The sequence below is a fragment of the Halichoerus grypus genome, chromosome 8 (genome assembly GCF_964656455.1).
Source record: "Halichoerus grypus chromosome 8, mHalGry1.hap1.1, whole genome shotgun sequence".
Taxonomy (NCBI): Eukaryota; Metazoa; Chordata; class Mammalia; order Carnivora; family Phocidae; genus Halichoerus; species Halichoerus grypus.
The window spans coordinates 100339560-100358938 of NC_135719.1; the positions used below are offsets into that span (position 1 = coordinate 100339560).

Here is a 19379-nt window from a genome sequence, read left to right on the forward strand (position 1 = left end):
AAATAGATTTACAGACTCTACCCCTGAAGATTTCAATTTAGTAGGTTTGCAGTGGCAACACTTTGAATTTTTCAAAAGCTCCTCAGGTGATTGTTCTGCTATGCAGTCAGGATTGGAACTGCTTTATGTTCCAAGAAGCATTAAGTATTATATCTAATTAAGAAAGAAGCCTTCTATCTAGTTAAGTGGGGTAGTAGGAATAGGTGATGACAAGGAAGGGTTATAGGAAGGAGTGACTGACACGTGAAATAAAATATGAAGGATGGATAAAATATAACAGGTGAAAATAAGGCAACAGTACTGGCAAAGAAATGAAGATGAGGAGACAGGACATAAGGTTAGGGAATAGAAAGTAGTCCATATTTGTAGTATGGTAAATTTCAAAGGCATGGCTGCAGGTTAGAGCTTTGAGAAAAACTAAAAAAGCAGAGCCCAAACCCAAGCCTGCCATATCTAAATATTTTAATAGTATGCAGTCTAGGCACCTTAACACTTTTTTTAAGGTATCATACTAGTAAAATTGTCTTTTTGGATATGGTTCTATGAATCTTAATGAATATAAAGATTTGTATAACCACGATCACAATTAGGATGCATAATAGTTCCATTATACTGAAAAAATTCCTAGTGCTTCCTCTCTGTTGTCCACCACTATAACCACTGGCAATCATTGATCTGTTTTCTTAGTTTTTTCTTTCCAGAATGGAATTCTGGAAATGGAATTATACAGTATGTAACCTTTTGAGCTGGCTTTTTTTTTTTTCATTCAGCATACTGCCTTTGAAATTCATTCAGGTTGTTACATATATCAATAGTTCTTTTCATTACTCAGTGGTCCATTTATTCTAACTGTACCATGATTTATGTAGAAAGTTCCATAGAAATCAACAGAGATGAGCTCCATAAAACCACCCCATAAAGCTGTTTATGAACTTCTGTGCTCACATCACAAATTTTGACATATTTTCATTTCTGTTCAGTTCAGTATCTTTTCTCCCAAGACTTCTTCTTTGACCCATGGATTATTCACAAGTGTGTTATTTTTCAACTGCTTGGAAATGTTCCTGTTAGCTTTCTTTTATTGATTTGTGGTTTAATTCAACTATGATGAGAGAACAAACACCCTATGCATGACTTCAGTCATTTTAAATTTGTTTTTATGACCTAGTCAACGTTCTATCTGGTCAATGATCCACCTACCCTAGGAAAAGAATGTATTTTTTCCCCTATTGTTGGGTGGACTGTTCTACAAATGTTGATTAGATAGTTGGTTGATGGTGTTTTCAGTTCTTCTATAGCCTTGCTAATTTTCTGTCTACTAGTCAATTACAAGAGAAAAGCATTGAAGTTTCCAACTACAAATGTGGTTTTACCTATCTTTTCAGTTCAGTCATTTCCTTTTAGTTCTCTGATTTTGATTCATGTATTTTGAGGGTTTTTTTTTGTTAGGTGTATATACATTTAAGATTGTTGTCTTCCTGGTGAACTTACATTTCTTTTATCCTTGATAATTTTCTTGGTACTAAAATCTTTGACAGGTTTTAGTACAGCCACTTCAGCTACGAGTTTCCATGGTATTTTTCTATCCTTCTACTTGTAACTTACCTATTCATATTTGATGTTCTCTTACATGGCACTATAGCAGGGATGTTTTTGAATTCATTCTGACACTGTCCTAAATGGTACATTCAGACCACTAACATAATGTAATTATGTTTGGATTTAGGTCAATCATTTTATTTGCTTTCTGCTTTGTTCTGTTTTCTATTTCTCTATTTCTCCTTTTCTGTCTTCTTTTGGGTTAAACTTTTTTTAGTGTTTTATCTATTATATATTTGAAAATATCTCTGTCTAGTTTCTTAGTAGTTGCTCTAGGAATTACTACAATACTTAATAGTCTACTTAGAATCAATATTTTACTGCTTCAAGTAGAATAGAAAATTTACCATAAGTCTCTTCATCCTTCCTCTTTATCTTGTAGTTGTTTTACGTATTAAATTTACATATACTCAAAACTCCAACATAAAATGTAATATTTGCTATCAACCATTAAACACTTTAAAGAACTCAAGAAAACAGTCGTCTGTTGTATTTATCCAGTTACCATTTATCTTGTTATTCCTTCATTTCTGATATTGACTGCCTCCTTCCTTTGTCATTTCCATTCTGTTATTGAGCCTATCTAGTAAGTTTTTTATTTTGATTATCCTATTTCCCAGTTCTAAAATTTTCATTTGATCCTTTTTTGTCTTCTATGTCTGAGATTTTCTAAATTTCTGTCCAAGAATGTTTGCTTTTAGTTCCTGGAGCTTTTTTTAAATTTTTGACTAAGGGGCGCCTCGGTGGATCAGTCATTAAGCGTCTGCCTTTGGCTCACGTCATGATCCCAGGGTTCTGGGATCCAGCCTCACATCCGATTCCCTGCTCTGTGGGAAGCCTGCTTCTCCCTCTCCCACTCCCCCTGCTTGTGTTCCCTCTCTCGCTGTCTTTGTCAAATAAATAAAATCTAAATAAATAAATAAATTTTTGACTAAAAAAGTCTGCTTTTATTGGCTAAGCTACTTGAGAGGGATGAAGTGGGAGGAGTGGGTGGCCGGGATGCTCGGCCTGCAGTGCTCACAAGCCTGTAGGTGGTGAAGAACTGGCCCAGGTGTCCAATCATCTTGGGCTTGATTTCCATCTGGTTGAAGGTCTTGCCCTTGTAGACACCCACCAGGCTGCCCACCCTCTTGGGCATGATGATCATGTCCCGCAGGTGCTCCTTAACCACCCGCGCTATGCCTTGGGGGGAGCTTCCTTCTTGGCCTTCTGCAGGCGCTCCAGCAGTGAATGTGGCTTCCTCCGCAAACTGCGGTTCAGCCTCCGCTGCTGCTGGGCGCTGTACCAGGGGCTCCTGGACTGTCCAGCAGCTGGTCGAGGTCTGCGCCGCAGTAGCTGAACCTGGAGGGGGTGCGCTTCTTCTGCTCCACTTCCGCCATCTTGTCAGCTCTTCGGAAAGGCTCCTGGAGCATTTTAATATACCTGCTTCAGGGTCTTGTCAGATAATTACAACAGCTGTATCATCTCAGCATTAGCATCTTTTTTTTTTTTTTCGTGAGTTGAAATTTTCCTCTTTCTTCATATACTAAGTAATTCTGGACTATTTCCTAGGCATTTTGAAATACTGTAAAACTCTTGGTCATGTTTATCCATGGAGAATGCTTATGTTTTTGTTTTAGTAGGCAATCTGGTTACCTGAGCTATTAATTCCAATCAGTCTTTCGTGGTTGTAATTTTAGTATGTCCTATTTTTAAAGCTTTGCAGTACTATTAAAATAATCCTGTGTGGGGGACACTGAGTGGCTGGCTGGCTTAGAAACTGGGTGGCAGTCTACCTCTTAGTTCAGTTGTCAGTCTTGGGTATGCTGTTTAGGATCAAATCCTCACATGTGCAACTCAGGGGTGAGCCCAAAAGTTCATCAACAACTTTATATAGGGTTGCTTTCCCTAGCTCCTCCCTTTGCAATTTTTAGTTCCCCAGGGTTCCTGTTTTGGGTTCTCTGGCAGAAACCTAGGGTTTTAGTTACCCAGCTCTACAGTACACTTCATACAACTGTATCTTTCTGCAGTGCCAAGCACAAAGGACAGAAAGAGAAAAATGCAACACAAACACAGGTTGCCCTACCTTTTTTTTTTTCTTAAAGATTTTACTTATTTGAGAGAGAGAGAGCATGGGGCTGGGGTGGGGAGAAGGGGCAGAGGGAGAGGGAGAAGCAGACTCCTCACTGAACGGGAGCCTGACACAGGGCTTGATCCCAGGACCCTGAGCTGAAGGCAGACACTTAACTGAGACATGCAGGCACTCCAGTTGCCCTCCCCTTTTGAGACCTATATGTAATTGGAAGGTTTCCTACTTTCAGAGTTTTAGGTACATGTGGGCTCCACATGCTGCTGTGATTTTCACCCTTGCAGGATTACACGGAGACTGTGACGTAAGAGAAAGGAGAAAAGAAAACGAGAACTGGGGGACTTCTACTGTTTCTGAGTGTTAATCGTCCCCTTTCCTTCTCCCCAAGCCAGAAGTGGAGGGCTTTTCTTTGAACTCTTAGTCATGCCTCAGTGCCCACTTCTAAGTTTTAAGTGGCCTTAATCTAGGTTAAGGAACACCAGAGGGAAAACTAGAAATATGCCCCCACTTCATTTCACTTAAAATTCTGGTCTTTCCCGATCAGCCTGCTACTATGTATCTTCCTTTTTTTTTTTTTTTTAAAGATTTTATTTATTTATTTTGACAGAAAGAGACACAGCGAGAGAAGGAACAAAAGCAGGGGGAGTGGGAGAGGGGGAAGCAGGCTCCTGGCCGAGCAGGGAGCCCGATGCGGGGCTCGATCCCAGGATCCTGGGATCATGACCTGAGCCAAAGGCAGACGCTTAATGACTGAGCCACCCAGGCACCCCTACTATTTACATTTCCTGAGTCAACAAAAAGCTGTTCCATGCGTTCTGTTCATAGCTGCACAGAAAAAAAGACTAGAATTTGCTTTCCTTGTCTTATTGGGAACTGGAATCTTAATTTCAGGCATTAAAATAATCGTAGATGATATGGATATACAGTAAAGGTTGAAAACCTTTACTATAACAAAATGATGGGAGATATAGCTGGAAAGGATAAAGTAAAAGTATTGTATGCTGTCAATGCAAGGCAGAAGGATCTCTATATAATTTGAAGATTGGTAAGAATGCAGGGAAGGTTTCTGATGTTAGAAGCACAATTACACATTAAAATTAATCTGGAGATACATAAAACAGATTACACAGATGCAAACAAAGTAAAAATACAAGGCTACTTCCATGGCAGGCATTAGAAGTCTGAAAAAGAGTAGTGTGAAGAGAAAGGGTGCAGATGGAATGATCCTGTGGAAAAATCTATAGCTCCCTGAGAACTACTTTGATTTAAAAACAAAAATCAATAATGATAAAGTTTAAACCTAGTTGACTGAAAGTATTACATTTTCAGAATCAGGAATGTCAGGCCAAGTAGATTGGCAGGGGAAAATAAGTTTAGTTTTTGACATACTAAGTTAGAATCTCTTGCAAGTGAGATTTATGGAGAGATGCCCAATAGGCAAAGGGAAATACAAATCTTTTTTTTAAGATTTTATTTATGAGAGAGAGAAAGAGAACACGAGTAGGGAGAGGGAGAAGCAGGACCCCGGGATCATGACCTGAGCCAAAAGCAGACGCGTAACCGACTGAGCCACCCAGGTGCCCCATGGGAAATACATATCTAAATATAGGAATTCAGGACTAGAGATACAGATTGGGAATCCCTGTTCAAAGAGTAAAGTTAGAACTATGGAAGGAAAAGATCACTGAAGACTACATTATCACAGCAAGAAATCAGCCAAAACCAAGAACTCTGGAGAAGGAAAATTCTCTGCCTGAAAATAAGACAGAGAAGGAACATTTAGGAAAATGAAAGAGAAGAAACATAGTGGCACAGAGATTTCAAGAGTGTTTCAAGAAGGTAGATCTGAAAATAAATTCTAAATGTTATAAGGTTAGGGAGCACTCAAGCAAATGAATCCCTGATCGTGGTATGTTTCTATATTCTCTCTTATCAATCACATCTTCCTTTCTATTAGATCATTCCCATCAGCACACCACCATACTCTGGCTTGAGTCCTCTTACAAACAAACAAATAAGCAACCAAACATACATTTTCCCTTATCTTCACACTCTTCTATTACCTATCCATTTTTTTGTTCCCTGTCACTGCCAATTTCTTGTGTTATCAACCTAGGTTGTCTTTACTGTCTCATTCACTCTCCATTGCTCAACTATGCTCTAACTTCCAATGCTACTGCACTACTCAAACTGCTTGTCAAGTCTATGCAGCTAAACCCAATTCTTGTCATACTTGGTTTATTAGCAGCACTGACCATGAAACCTTGGATGGATCACCTAATTTTTGAGGCTATTTCTACTCTGCAAATGCAGGGGAAAAGACCATATTAAATAATCTGCAGGTCTGAATTCAGCTTTAAGGTTTTGTAATAGTAAATTTAACTATAAAATATTTCTTAAAATATGATGATCTGAGACAGCAGCATTTCTCTGTTAAAATTTTTTTCCCCACCTTAATTGAGGTATAATTGTCAAAATTGTATAAAGTGCACATGGGATCACTTGATATACATGTTCAGTGTGAAATGACAACCACAATCAAATTAAATAACACATCCGCCCCCTCACATAGATACCCTTTTCTTGAGGGGGAGGGTAGCTGTCTTGAAAGATTAAATGGGAAAGAAAGGAAGATTAACTTTTCTTTTGCTTATATGCAAGCTGTAGTACCTAGTAGAAAGTTATTTAGTTAGTACCTAGTACCTAGTTAGAAGTTATCTGTAGTCTCCCTCCATTCTTTGTATAAATTTCTCTCCACGTGTTTTTGGATATCTTCCATATTAATGATTAGAGGTCACTAAATCAGCTCGTTATTGGAATTTTTAGGTCTTCAACTGTTTTGTGGCCACTCTAGATATTTCAGAGTCAAATATAACTACTTACCAATGAAGTTTCTGTAATTCCTTCTCATTCCATTCTTCATCCTGAATTATACCAGGAAAACATTCAAAGGAATGCCTATTTGTCTCATTAGATCCCATCGCCTCAATAATTGGAGACTCATTCCTAATACCAGATTTCTGAAGATTTTCTTTAGCAGAACATCTAGCTTTCTTTTGTTTGATATAAAATTCACTTTCACTTTCTTCAGTTTCAGATTCAGAAATCACTGGGATTTTCCTTGTGGTGGTTCTTGTGCTTTTCCTCGGGTGAACCACTGTTTCTTTGGGATTCCTTACTCTGGTTTTCTTAGCAATTTCAGCTTTCTTTCTAATTCCCTTTTCTGTTTCGCTCTCTTCACTAGACAAATCTGAGGAGGACTGATGCTCATAAAATGACATAGATGCATTTTTGATTTTCTTCAATTTTGGAAACAACCTTGTATTTTTCTTAAAATCAGAGGTGACCGTTTGTTCCTTTTTAGGACTAGATATTTTGATTTTCTGGTTGACTGTGAGTAAATCACATTCACTGCAATCTTCCTTGTTTTTATTTTTGTGATCCACACTATACTCAAATGCATTTTGGAAGGTCTTTGTGGGCTTACTGGACAAATGTGCAGTTCCATTTAAGTCTGATTTACTTTCTTTTTGATGCTTTGGCACTGCAAAATCTGTTACTGCTTTAACGGTGCCATAGGACAGATTATACTTCATGCATTTTTGTTCTATCACTTTTTTAGACTTAAGTGGTGTCACTAAAATATAAGCTTCCTTCTGATTAGGAGCCATATGTTTTCTTTCTTCGTCTGAGAAAAACAGTTGTCTTGAGGTTAGAATGTCAACGGATACATTCGATTCTTCAGTTCTCTCTTTAATTTCATAAGACAAAACCAAACATCAAAATCTCAAATTAGCTACAAACAAAATAAAGCACAAAATTTTTTTCTAAAATATATTTTTTTCCCCATAAACTCCATTGTACACACTACTGTCATTATTAGTCTTCCTGAAGTACCAGTCTGTTCAGATTACTGCCCCTTCAATTGTAAACATATTTTTTAAATCAACTGGCCCGTGACTTCTTACAGTCTACTTAGTATACAGGTAACTCCTCTGTCTGGCCTTCAATGTAGTTCTAATCTCACTGTACTCAATCTGAACCATATTCTATGTCTACTAGACCACTATTTCTCCCAATTTTCTTGATTCTCAACTTTCACTAATATCATTCTACTTGGAAAGTTTTCTTCACTCACAAACCAAATCACTACTTGCTTTATTTATTTATTTTTAAAGATTTTATTTATTTGACAGAGAAAGAGACAGCCAGAGAGGGGAACACAAGCAGGGGAGGGGGAGAGGGAGAAGCAGGCTTCTGGCAGAGCAGGGAGCCCGATGCGGGGCTCGATCCCAGGACCCTGGGATCATGACCCGAGCCAAAGGCAGATGCTTAACGACTGAGTCACCCAGGCACCCTTCGCTACTTGCTTTAAATTCCATTCTCTAATCTGCCTCGTCCACAAACTTTGTCCTGATTCCCTCAACTGAATGAAAGTTCTTGAAATTTCCAGATTACTTTTAAATAATACCATGTTTGACAATGTGCCCTGAATTATAAACACAAACTTGTCTTATCTTTGAACTAGACTGCAAAAAAATCCTTAATAGTAAGAATTTTCTCTTCATTTTTGGATTTTTTTGTTGTTGTTGGAGTTAGTACATAGCCTTTCAAATATGCAATAAATGATAAATAAATATTTGTTAAATCAACTCTTTAGAGATAAAATATTTAGGTGACATAAGAAAACCAGTAGGGTTGCTAAAACCTTACTAGGTATGTAATTCCTTACATGAAATGCTCCTTTTTAGGACTAGATATCCTAGTTAGGGGAACAAGGAACTCTATTGTGTGGCCCCATTATCATCCCTAATGGTGGCAATGGAAATACAGTTTTGCTGAGTTGCCCAAACTCCATGAAGCATCATGGGATAACAATCAAACCAGAACTTGGGAATCTTTATTATATTGTGTCACTAGTTAAAGAAAGAAAATTAAAATGAGAGAAATTCTCCAATTTGCAACTTAAGAAACCAGAAGCCAAACTAACTTAACTTCTAATTATAAATTATCCAATTGCAATTATAATATATACAAATTATAAATCATCACACCAATCAGTCATAGTGAAATACTGCAACAACCTACACATTATGTACCATTTTACAAGAACGATAAAATGAAAGACTGATGAGTAAAGTTGGATGCTGGAGAGAAAAGAAGCCACTAAATTATAATTCATGGAGAAGTGGTACTAATCAAAAGTAATCAAGAAAGTTTCTACAAGATTTCTCAAGGGAATCATCTATCTTCCTGAGGGAAGTGTTTTCTTTTAACTCCTCACATAAATCTGATTCAAATGTTCAATTGGCAATTTGAAAATTTTGAACTTTCTAATTTTAAACAAAATACTTTTATTCTGAATATTTTTATTCATTTTATTAAATAATCTGAATAAAGATTCATCCTATTCTGGATACTTTAACCTAAATTGCATGATCCTGATAGTCTAAATAGTATTGTTTTTCCTCTCTACTTCTTTAAACACTTAGTAAATGTTCTTCACTTTCACTTCCTTTCACTTAAAAGAAACAAACTGAGGGTTGTTGGAATGGTGGGGGGTGGGAGGGATGGGGTGGCTGGGTGATGGACACTGGGGAGGGTATATGCTATGGTGAGCGCTGTGAATTGTGTAGGACTGTTGAATCACAGACCTGTACCTCTGAAACAAGTAATACATTATATGTTAAAAAAAGAAGAAGACGATAGCAGGAAGGGAAAAATGAAGTGGGGGAAATCAGACAGGGAGACAAACCATGAGAGACTATGGACTCTGAGAAACAAACTTGAGGGTTCTAGAGGGGAGGGGGGTGGGGGGATGGGTTAGCCTGGTGATGGGTATTAAAGAAGGGACGTATTGAATGGAGCACTGGGTATTATATGCAAACAATGAATCATGCATGGATCACTACATCAAAAACTAATGATGTAACGTATGGTGATTAACATAACATAATAAAAAAAATAAAATAAAAATGCTACTAAGCTGATGGATTTAACTCAATATGAAATTTTAAACTTGCTAATGTATAGAGACAAGGCTCTTTAAATTCTGGTATGCAGGATTTCAATGAAATCGTACTGAAAATCGACACACATAGCTAAATGATGGCATTAATTTCATAAAAAGATTCATAGTCTTTAAACATTTCTTTAAAATGTAAATCAGTAAAGATATATCACCTTAACATTCTAAAAAGCATATTTAAAATAATGTATAGTTTTGTTATTAAAAAATTAGGGGTGCCTGGCTGGCTCAGTTGGTACAGCATGTGACTCTTGATCTCGGGGTTGTCAGTTTGAGCCCCATGTTGGGTGTATAGTTTACTTAAGAGAAAAAAAGTTTAAAAAATAAATAAATAAAAATTATTTAGTATCTAGATTAAGGGAGGCAAACCTGCAAGTAAATATGGTATGTAAGGTAATAGATTATTTTATTATGCAAATTATGTTATATAGAAAAACAAAACCCTATTGTACACCTGAAACTAATAACACTGTATATGCTTCAATTAAAGAAAAAAAAGGTATTCTAAAAAAAAAAAAAAACCCATAAAAAAACAACAAAAAACCCCCCCAACATTTATAAACATTGAAATACCTGGTTTACCATTTTAGATTTGGAAATTTATGAGACCACTTATTATATATTTAATATAATTTTATTATATGTTTAATATAATATTATGTACTATTATTACATATATATATATATTTTTTTAAGATTTTATTTATTTATTTGAGAGAGAAAGAATGAGAGACAGAGAGCACGAGAGGGAAGAGGGCAGAGGGAGAAGCAGACCCCCTGCTGAGCAGGGAGCCCGATGTGGGACTCGATCCCGGGACTCCAGGATCATGACCTGAGCCGAAGGCAGTCGCTTAACCAACTGAGCCACCCAGGCGCCCTGTACTATTATTATATTAAAAACATTTCAAGTAAGAGCTGTCTGCTTAATATAAAACCTATAAAGATATATTACCTTGCTTCTGACTTTTAATTATCGTTTCATTTGTTCTTTCACAATTTCCAAGTTTCTCTGAAGACAAGTTTTCACATTCTTTCTTTCCAATTAATTCCTTCAAAACAAAAAGACAGCTTTTTATTTTATTTTTTTTAAAGATTTTTTTATTTATTCATTCGAGACACAGAGATACAGAGAGAGAGAGAGATTGAGAGCATGAGCAGGGGGAGAAGCAGAGGGAGGGGGAGAAGCAGACTCCCCATGGAGCAGGGAGCCTGATGCGGGGCTCGATCCCAGGATCCTGGGATCATGACCTGAGCCAAAGGCAGACGCTTAACTATCTGAGCCACCCAGGCGCCCCAGCTTTTTATTTTAATAAACCTATAAACATGACCTCAAGTATTTTCACAGTACGTATCAAGCATATAAATATCTAGGTGCTTTTAGTTCTACAAATTTCATTAATGGAGGCATTCAGAAACTCATTTGCCAGAGCTTAAGCTTTTGGAAGCACCATGTGGATAACCAGTATGTTAGATATTTCCTTTATTGATTTAATACCTGTGATATGTCAAGTGTGCGCGCGCATGCACACACACACACACACACACACACACACACACATTTTATTCAAGCCTTACTCTAAGAGCTAAACTTTCTGTTATTATTGACTGAACTTTTCCAATGAGACACGGAGAAAATAAATATCAAGAGATTGTCAAGATGAACAAAAGGCTGATATTTAACAGAATTCATGATTTCTAATTTGGTCCCGAACCTTTTTAGTAGCATCACACCACCACTCTACATTATCACAGTGTACAGTAAAAGCTTACCTGATTAGATAAGTCATTTCCTCCTCCATTTTGAAAAGTATTATTTACTTGGTCATCTGGGAGACTTAACGGTGGTTTATTTTGGCAATTACCATGGCACACGTTTAATTCTGTGGCTCCTGGCAACCTACCGCGCTTACCATTTTTCACTTCTATGTCTACAAAGATGGAGATATCAATAAATTATTATATAGAAGATAAGCTGCCTTTCCACATTAAAGAATTCACTTTCAAAAACTGTTATCTAGAAAGAGTAGTAAGTTAATGTTCATACTTTTTTCCAGCAGGGGGTAGGGTGGGATGTGAGGCAGATTATAGTTTTGGCAAAGAGCTGACAAAACAGTTCTGCCAGCTACCTTTATAGCAATGGTCATTCAAAAAAACATGCCATTCCCTCCATGAAAGCAAACTGGTTTTGTCTAGTAACAAAAATGTAATTTAGTATAAAAATTTAGGCATCTGTAATATAGGTCTAAGGTAGGTTGTTAGCCTAATAAAAATAAGAATTTTAGGGCAGTGTAAGTCAAAAACTCAATATAATATAAACAGATAAATGTGGAGCTCATGTAAGAATTTACCACCATACCAGGAGAAGAAAAAAGAGCAAACATACCCAAATGACAACAATCAACGTCATAAGTAGTGCTGGCTCTTTGGAGGACATCTGTTTGGTTTTCTCTTGCATTATTTTTTGATGATTTTCGTGTATCAGGGACAAATCTTCCAGTTTTCTGTTTTTGTCTGGCCTTTCCCTCTTTCTTTTCACAAGCCCTGAAAACAAGTATAGTATTTTTCCTCTAATATTTGTTCTCAAAAAACAAAAACAAAACATACAAATAAAGTCCCTCAGATAAAGCTTCCTCCCACCCAGCAAAGATTACCTTTAATCTTACATTATTTAAGCCTTTATGACTTCTACCTCTTCCCCCACAAAGAACTGAAGGACAACAGCTTAAATCAAAAGAATCAAATAAAACCTTGTAAGTGTTTACTACTCTATGCTCTTTTATTTTCTACTTACGCTAATACTGTAAGAAAATTCAGGACAAATGCTGCCAGTTGCCTATTTTTGGAAATAAATTTTACTGAAACACCACCACATTCATTCATTTAAGTACTGTCTATGGTTGCTCTTCCGTTACAAAGGCAGAGCTGAATAGTTGATAGAGGCAGTATGCCCATAAAAACACTTCCTATCTGGCTCTTTACAGGACCACCCCCTCCCCGCATTGTAAGTTATACAATTATACTGTGATTAATTAACTTATATTACTGTATCCCCTATGAGTTCCTTTAATGGCAAGAATTAATCAAATTTTCTTTGCTTTCCCTGTGCCAGCACAGTGTCTGCTAAGCAACTGACAATAACTATTGAAGGAATGAATGAAAGAAAAAAGAACCAAGAACTCTCCACTCATGTTTAACAGCAACATGCCTCTTAAAGGGTGGTTGAATGAGGATGCTCCCTGAAATGTCAACAGTGTTATTTTCCTTTTAGATTTATTCCATATGACAGAAATTCTAGTAAAGTATTACTGCTTTCTAAAAATCCAAAATCAGAGAGAACTTCAAAACTAGCATTCCCCGCCTCCCCAAAAGAAATTAAAACCAATTTACATTGGTTATATGAACAGATATATTTGTAAAAGCCCCTCAAATTTTATACCTAAAATGGGTGCATTTTATCAAATGTAAATTATACCTTAATAAAGTTACTTTTTTAGAAGTTAAGAAGTACTTTACCTTAATTGTTCTAGAAAATTATCAATATGCTCTTTCCATTTTTCTGGAAAGCCAAACATAAACTTCCTTATGAGATAGTTTGGATATCCTATTTAACAATAAACAAACAAAAATTATCTAAAAGCCGAGAATTTTAAAGACATGTCATTGGTTCATTAGATCATTGAAAAAATATATACTTATTGCTCACTTTGTGCCAAGCACTGCCACAGACATTAAGGATTCAGCAGTTAACAAAACAAAAATTCCTGCCTTCATGGAATTTGCCTTTTAGTGTGAAAGAGAAAACAAACCAATAAATAAACATCTTGTTTGTTAGATGGTCATCAATGCTATGGAGAAAAATTATGTAGTCAATGGGCAAAGGGATACTAGTGTTTTTATGCTGGGGAAGGAAGAGGGGTGCAGGCAGCATTTTTAAAAAGGACAGTCAGAGAGGTTCTCACTGAAATAGTATTATTTGAGTAAAGCTTTGAAGGACATGAGGGAGAGAGCCATGTGGCAATAAGGGATTAAAACACTAGAAGCAGAGGGAACGAAATAAAAGGCTATGAGGTAAGAGTGTGCCTGGCCTGATGTAAAAATTAGTATAGCTGGAGTGGAGTGAAAGAAGCTAGTACTAGGAAACTACTCAGAAGGGAATAGAGGCAGTAGGGGAACACAGAAGATGGTAAGGCTTTGGGGTCATTTTATGGACCCAGTCTTTTACTTTAGGTGAGATGGGAAGCTATAGAAAGACCTTCAGCAAGGGAGCCACAGGATTTGACTTACTTTAACGGGACTGTATTAGCTGCTATTTCAAGAAGTCTATGGAAATACAAGTGAAGAAATAATGAGACCAGTTAGGATTCTGCAATGGTTCAGACGAAAGACAAGGGAGGTCTGGACCGGAGAGGTCAGCAGAGGCCTGGCTTCCCGATAAATTTATGGAGATAATGCCAATAGGATGTACTGACCCACTAAGTGTGGGTGTGAGAGAGACTGAAGATTCAAGATGCCTCCAAGGATTCTGGCTAGCCACTGGAAATAAGGAAAGACGGGGGATCTACCTAAGCAGATTTCAGGGAGAAGACCAGGTTTTAGACATATCAAATTTGAGATGCCTGCAGATATCCTAGTGGAGATGTCAAATGGGCAGATGGAAAATGAATTGAGTGGCTTGGGAAGTTTTTTTGGTGAGAGATAGAAATTTGGCATTTGTCACCATACAGATGAAAGTTAAAGCCTAAAAGAAATCAGCACATCACTGAGTGTATACAAAGAGCCATAGTCTACCCCATTACTTAGAGGCAAAGAAGAAAGAGCAAAATAAGCAAATAAACTAAGAAGGAATAGAGAGTAAGACAGCATGAAAATCTGAATACGGTGTTCCAGAAGGCAAATAAAGAAGTATTTCAAGGAGGTAAGTTGGACTAACTGTGATAAGCATATACTAGATTTAGCAATGTGGGGGCCCCTGGTAACTCTGATAAGGACTGTTTGGTAAAGAATTGCAGTTTAAGGCATGATTAAAGAGAATTTTTTAAAAATGGGAAAGAATTCAAGGAATCAATCTTCTGAGCAGTTTTTGCTGTAAACAGTAGCTGAAATAAGTGGGGTTAAAAGGGTTTAAAACTGTTTTGATAGGATAAGGGAGAATTACCGGAGTGATATCCTTGAGTGAAAGAGGGAAAATGGAAAGAAGGGTACAAATGGATAGGCTGACACAGACAGGAACATGGACAGTTCAGAACAAAAGCAGATACAGACGCAAGCAGCTCAGTAGATGTGACGGTGAAGTTCTCTTCTGATTGTTTCTATTGCTCAAGTGCTCCCCTCCCTCCCCCAGCACCTCTCCTGTGAGAGGAAAAAAGGAGGTATTGAGAATTTGTAAAAATGCGCAATAGTCATCAAGGAGGATGGGAGAGTGAATGCAATAGGGAAATGCGGTAGGATGCCAAGTGGCACCAAGAGACAACAACTTGTTGCTGGTAATCACAAACTTAAAGTAAAATAATCAGGTATGTTCTTCTTCAGCCACATTACTGTGCACAAGGCATAGGCAGAAAATTAGATTATAACAGGACTGGGGTTGTGCTGGGCAGGTTCAACAAACTAGAGAGTTAAATTATAGCCTTATAAAACAATTCCTCACAAAACATTTCACTTGTATTTTTAAAAATCACTGGACTTATTTAAACTGTCAATAAGGGTGATTAAATTAGAGAAGAATAGTCAACACACATAATAGTTTTACATAATGTGGTCAATTCTGTTTTAATTTTTCTGTTTTGATTGATTCATAATTTTAAAACACCTAATTAAGAATAAAAAATAGATATCACTTAGAAATACGGTTAATTGCTTCGTTTAAAGTAATTTATAATAATGACAGTCATTACCTGCTTCCTTCATGGAAATCCGGTCTATCATCCCTTTTAATATATAAATATTTCCTGATAAAGTCCTAAGTCTGTTGTGCTTAATCCGTTCTATAATGACATTACTGTGCCAATATATGTTAGGGATGTCTCTAGGAGAAAATTAAAGGCCAAAGTATTCACATTTTACCAGTAATCACAATGTACATATATAAGTATACAAACTTTTAATAATAGAAAGTAATAAATTCGCACTCCAGCTACATTAGCAGTATTATTCATTTAAATACAAAACATCTGAGGGCCAAACATTGTAGCAGAACTCAACTGCCTAGCTAATGTGATCCTCAGAGTATGTACCAAGAAACTGTACTGTGGCCAAACCAAATCACTAATATAAAATTTATCATTAGCAAGGAAGCAGGGGCCTTCTCTAAATAACTGGTGCAGACAATGCTTGCAACTTCATCTTAACTGATGCCAAGTTTCTAAAGAATGTTTTCCTGTCCCCTCCTCAGGGCCTATACTATGTTAGCTTTCATGCAGTTAAATAGTTTGGATTCCTCTAATCCTGCAGGGCTTTGTTTTTTTTTTTTTACCCTCACTACCCATCCAAGTATTTTTACCTTCCTCTTTGAAAAGTACCAAAAAGAGGTTCCAACTGGGAAAAAAACAAACTGCAAGATCAAATCACTAACCCATAAATCTACTCTTCATAATTCCTTAAATGAAGCTAGGAATATAAAATAGAAAGAACAAAATATAAAGATGTATTAGATAAACACTGAACATTCCCAATTCATCAGATAACTAGTAATAATCATACTAATTACAAGTGTAATATGACAGTTAAGTTCCTTTCATTTAGTCAAATGGGATTAAACTCATACATATTTTAATATAGTGATCTTGTGCTTTTTTTATTTTACTTAATTAACATTTAAATAACCTCTGAAACAAATAATACATTGTATGTTAAAAAAAAAAAAGAAGAAGAAGATAGCAGGAAGGGAAGAATGAAGGGGGGGAAATCGGAAGGGGAGATGAACCATGAGAGACTATGGACTCTGAGAAACAAACAGGGTTCTAGAGGGGAGGGGGGTGGGGGGATGGGTTAGCCTGGTGATGGGTACTAAAGAGGGCACGTACTGAATGGAGCACTGGGTGTTATACGCAAACAATGAATCACGGAACACTACATCAAAAACTAATGATGTAATGTATGGTGATTAATATAACATAAAAAAAAAGGCCCCCCCCAAAATAAAATAGGCAAGATACAGAAATTAAAAAAATAAAAATAAATAAATAAATAAATAAATAGCACTCCAAAAGCACTGTTCTCAAGTCTTACAAATATTAACTTTAATATTCAAAATAACCCAAAGAATAGGTAATATTAGTACCATTGTGCAGAAACTGAGACTGAAAAAGGATAATAACTTGCCCATGTTATATAGCTAGTAAGGCAGCAGCAGTGGGATTCCAACAAAGGCAACACAGACCACCTCTTTGATATTAAGGAAATTGGCCCAAGACAAGCAGAAATAGAATGGGCAAGACAGATTTTAAATAAACAACTTATAAACTTCTAGGTGAGCACCCTGAACAGTGATATATTATTTTATTACAACCTTTTATTACAGTTTTTTTTTAACCACTAAGAAATTGGTTTTGAAAAAGAGACGATGTTGCTAATAGAGTAGCAAAATTAGGCAAAGCCCACTTACCTGATGATGCTTTTGCTTTAGTAAGAACCAGAGAGTGCCAATGATTACTTAATATGTAGCTGTATGGCAAAGTTTTAAATAATTCTGATTCCTTTTCTGGATCAGTAATTTAGATCTGGTTGTCCCAATTTAGATGTGAGAATCTGGACTGAAATGCATGTAGTAAATATTAACTACCCATATATAATTAAGCAGAGAACACCAGTCCACTTATTAGAACCTCTGAAAAAAATAAAGCACTGTGTATACAAATTTGAGTTGTTACTATTCTAAAAGGAACTTAACAGGTGAAAACAAGAAATCTGGTTACAATCAACTTGGCCAGCTTCTGCACAGTCCTTTTACTTTTCTGGCTTTAGTTTGTAACCTCGTTACAAAGTCTTTGTTTTATAGGAAGATGCATCTCCTTTTAGCTCTTATACACTTATAAATTTTATTAGAATACGGAAATGTTATACTTACATCAATTTTCCTTCTACACATATAGCAGTATTATTATTAATGATTTTAATCATCCATTCCTGTAGCTGGACCACCTAATCAACATAAAATGAAGTATATATTTCCTATGTTACTTGTAGCAAAAACATTACAAAATCAATTTACATCAAATTAAAAGAAAAAAACTCATATACTTAGTGCTCATCTATGTAAGAATCACATTCTATTTTAAATAGTAATAAGGTAAAAACTCTTGTATACAATAAAACAGAAAAGAGGGAGACTGAATGGAGGTTGTACTGCATAATTTTTTCTCCAATCCAGAATCAGTTCTACATCAAATATTCTTAATATCAAATATCTCAACCACTGGAGAAAAAAAAAAAATCCCCGAAAATTCTAAGGTATCCATTAAAGACAAAAGACCTAACTTAGATAAAAGAGTCAGTTGTGAAGTATACACTTCACCATCATTCTTATCCCTAAAAAATATAGCATTTTTCTTTTTTTTTTGCAAAGTTGATTTGGAGTTGCATTTAATTTTCTTTAACTACAAAGGTGATTGCTAATAATCTGTATTTAACAGCATTCTATTCCAGAGCAAATATCTAAACAGCTCAGAGAATTATTTTAGGACAAAATCTTATTGTAGAGGAAAATTTCTGTGAATGTCTGTGTTGAGAAATTGCTTCTACTGAGTAACAACTTAACACTGAATTATTTCTGATGAGAAATTCAGCAAGTCATAAAATAACTAATTTGAGTAGCCATTTACTTTACCTACAAAAAATTATAAATTTGTAAAGACAAATTCTTCAGTGGTAGTTTTATGCTGAGCCAGATAAAGATGCTAAAATGGAAGGTGCTCCTAGTTATTGCACTTCTCCTCAATTATGTTTATTTTTTATTTTCTATTTTTCCTCAATTACAAACAGGCAACGAAATTCCTTTTTTATTTTTAATACTTCCACACTTGGAATTATCTAAGATAGATCATGGAACAGTCAGATGGAGATGACATTAAAAATAAAAAATAATACTAGGCGATGTTCCAAGCATCTTAGATTCAATGACTCATGTTATCCTCATAACACTAGGAGGCAGGTAATACTTTATTCATTTTGTAGATAAAGAAAGTGTAAAGTCAAGTTAAGTAACTTGCCCAGGTCACACACAGCTAGTTAGGGGCACAGATTGGTTACAAATCTGGGAATCCTGGCTCCAGAATCTTGTACCATCCTGCTTACATAAAATATCAAAACGTTCATTCATATTCATTCAGCAAAATATTTCTGACCTCTACTATATGCCAGGCACTGTTTTAGGCAGTGGGATTTGGCAAGAAACAAAATGGCTGCCCTATTAGAGCAAACATTCATGTGTGTGTATGCTAACGTGCACTCACGGGGGCTGGGGGGTGGATGTGTAGAAGCAAGTGGGGTGGTGGTGGTTATATCCAAACAAATGGACAAATAATGTCTGGCAGTGATTATTATCAAAAATAAGTACAAGACATGCTTACTTAGATATGATAAGGAAGGTCTTGGAACAGAGAAGTGAATAAAGTGAAGGATGAGACATATGGGTTACCTGGGAATAGATTCTTCCAGGCAAAGGGAACAGGTACAAAGTCCCCAAGT

General features: G+C 36.2%; 2 protein-coding genes and 1 pseudogene across 3 annotated transcripts in view; 1 reads left to right on the forward strand and 2 right to left on the reverse strand.

The window, feature by feature from the left end:
- The window catches only part of FANCM (FA complementation group M), a 108459-nt gene that overhangs the window by 79441 nt on the left and 9639 nt on the right, over positions 1-19379 (forward strand). The window lies entirely within an intron of this gene.
- Positions 1-19379, reverse strand: part of MIS18BP1 (MIS18 binding protein 1) — a 40866-nt gene that overhangs the window by 11864 nt on the left and 9623 nt on the right. Inside the window, exons 3-9 of one of the 2 annotated variants that reach the window (XM_036111472.2) lie at positions 17761-17834; positions 15590-15720; positions 13209-13296; positions 12079-12236; positions 11466-11617; positions 10648-10744; positions 6551-7418 (exon numbers count right to left, since the gene is read on the reverse strand). In XM_036111472.2, the coding sequence (XP_035967365.1) occupies positions 6551-7418; positions 10648-10744; positions 11466-11617; positions 12079-12236; positions 13209-13296; positions 15590-15720; positions 17761-17834 (1568 nt within the window). Of the gene's footprint in view, positions 1-6550; positions 7419-10647; positions 10745-11465; positions 11624-12078; positions 12237-13208; positions 13297-15589; positions 15721-17760; positions 17835-19379 lie in introns of both variants that reach the window. The other variant, XM_078053638.1, reaches the window with a different exon arrangement.
- Positions 2559-3527, reverse strand: LOC118547817 (small ribosomal subunit protein uS19 pseudogene; annotated as a pseudogene).